At 57.7% G+C, this 1,982-nt stretch overlaps 1 protein-coding gene across 1 annotated transcript; it reads left to right on the top strand.

Moving 5' to 3' along the window:
• Positions 1 to 204: 204 nt before the first annotated feature.
• On the top strand, positions 205 to 1,947 carry LOC117940925 (pleckstrin homology domain-containing family G member 3-like; the record flags this gene model as incomplete). The annotated part of the gene is made up of 3 exons (XM_034866050.1): positions 205 to 288; positions 628 to 1,082; positions 1,281 to 1,947. Coding segments are annotated over 3 exons (1,206 nt in total), but the record flags the coding sequence as incomplete, so codon positions are not given.
• Positions 1,948 to 1,982: the final 35 nt, after the last annotated feature.

Raw genomic sequence — 1,982 nt, 5'->3', positions numbered from 1 at the left:
CTAAAAGTAGTGATTATTTACATGGAGTCTGGTGGGTTTGGTGATGGTAATTTCTGTTTAATTTTAAACTAAAAGGACCTAACTCTTTAACTATCTATCTCTCTGTAAGATGTAGATGTTATGACCACAGTCCAGACTGTGTAGGAGGGCTAATAAATCTTAAATATTAACGATTAACTGGACTTTTTGTCCTGTTTGTTGCAGGAGGCAGACGGAGGATCTAACGGCTGCAAGAAAGAAAATGGCCGACTGCCTGAAGAAAAAGAAGAAGAATCTGCGCCTGAAGCGGCGTGCAACCAGGTGACAAACACCACGCCATCGCTCTCTTTATTCACCACTTCATCACCTTCTCACATTCAAGTCAACTGTAACGAGAGTCTGTGTCCAACCAGAATGCAAAAAAAGCAACGTGATGTACAGAGTAGAGACAATAAATACATTAATATATACTATATATTTACTAATATATAGTATATATATAGTATATATATATAGTATATATAGTAATATATAGTGCATTGTAGACAGTAGGGCTGGGACATATGGAGTAAATCTAATAAATAATCTGATCTATATTAGCAGAATATGTCAGATTATTCCTCCTGTTCTTCTTCTTTCTTCTTGCAGCCCAGCGAAGATGTTCGTCCTCCGGAGACGACGTCAGAGTCCGAACCGACAGAAGAAGAAGAACCAGAACCGTCCTCTGATCCGGGCGGTCTGTCGGCTCCGCCCCCCCGAGTCTTAACGAGACCAGACGGCGGTCCCGAGCCGGTGTCCGGCGCCACGACCGACTCCGACTCCAAAGCCCTGAGTAGCGGGGAATCCTCCGAGGACGAGGGGTACCTGAAGGGGGCGCCGGAGACAGCGTGCGGCTCTCCGAGCATCCTTCCGTCCTCCGTCTTGGACAAAGCGAGCGCCATCGCTCAGCACTTCGCCGGCAGCGTCAAACACGGCGTCCTGGCAACAGACGACATCCGCTCCCCCAGCTGTGAGTCGCCACGGTTACCCAGAAGCGGCGGCGGGGAGGGCGTCCTCGTCCTCGGCGCCGAACCTCGGGAGACTCGTCTCAACAGCGACTGTGAGTGGGACTCGGCGTTCGGCGCGACGGACGTGGCGGCGATGTCTCCGCGGAGCGCCACCGCTCAACGCTTCGCCGGCAGCGTCGGACGCGGCGTCCTGGCGCAAGACCACGTGCGCTCCCCCAGCTGTGAGTTGCCGCGGTTACCGAGAAGCGGCGGCGGCGGGGAGGACGTCCTCATCCTCGGCGCTCGTCTCCACAGCAACCGTGATTCTGATTCGGCGTTCGGCGCGACAGACGTGGCGCCGATGTCTCCGCGAGGCCTTCGCCGCCGGCGCAACTCCTCGCTGTCCCCGCGAGACCAGCTGCTCATCGGCAAAATCCGGATGTACTACGAGAACGCCGAGAGCGAGGACGCCGCCTTCAGCGTCCAGCGCCGGGAGAGCCTGACCTACATCCCCGCCGGGCTGGTCCGGAGCTCCGTCAGCCGGATCAACAGCGTCCCGAGCGATGAACCCGGCCCCGCGCATCCCGCCGTCTCGGCGCCGTGCCACGGCCCCGGCACCCGCGGTCACGGGGTCTCTGGCGCCCCCGATCCAGGAGGCGCCGAAGGACTGCCCCGGTCCAGGTCGCGACGCTCGCAGGACGAGCCACCCGAGGACGAAGAGTTCAGACCTTCGTCCGAGATGATCGGGATCTGGCAGACGATGGAGGCAGAGATCACGGGGCGAACCCCCGGGGACGTCGCCACGGAGACGGCGAGCAAGGGCCGAGAGGGCGGAGCCTCCGAGCTCGGCACCATCGCCGAGGAGTCCTCCAATCCGGCGCCGGGGAAGATCAGAGCGTCTGGTACGAGTCGGACGAGAAGTCGGAGACAGGACGACGGCGTCAGGACAAGTCCTCACGTCTCCCAGAACCAGAACTACGGGGTAATAAGATCACACACAGACACACACACACACAC

Source organism: Etheostoma cragini, unplaced genomic scaffold, assembly GCF_013103735.1.
Source record: "Etheostoma cragini isolate CJK2018 unplaced genomic scaffold, CSU_Ecrag_1.0 ScbMSFa_3766, whole genome shotgun sequence".
In the NCBI taxonomy this organism is placed as follows: domain Eukaryota; kingdom Metazoa; phylum Chordata; class Actinopteri; order Perciformes; family Percidae; genus Etheostoma; species Etheostoma cragini.
This window is presented reverse-complemented; position numbering and strand designations above follow the sequence as displayed.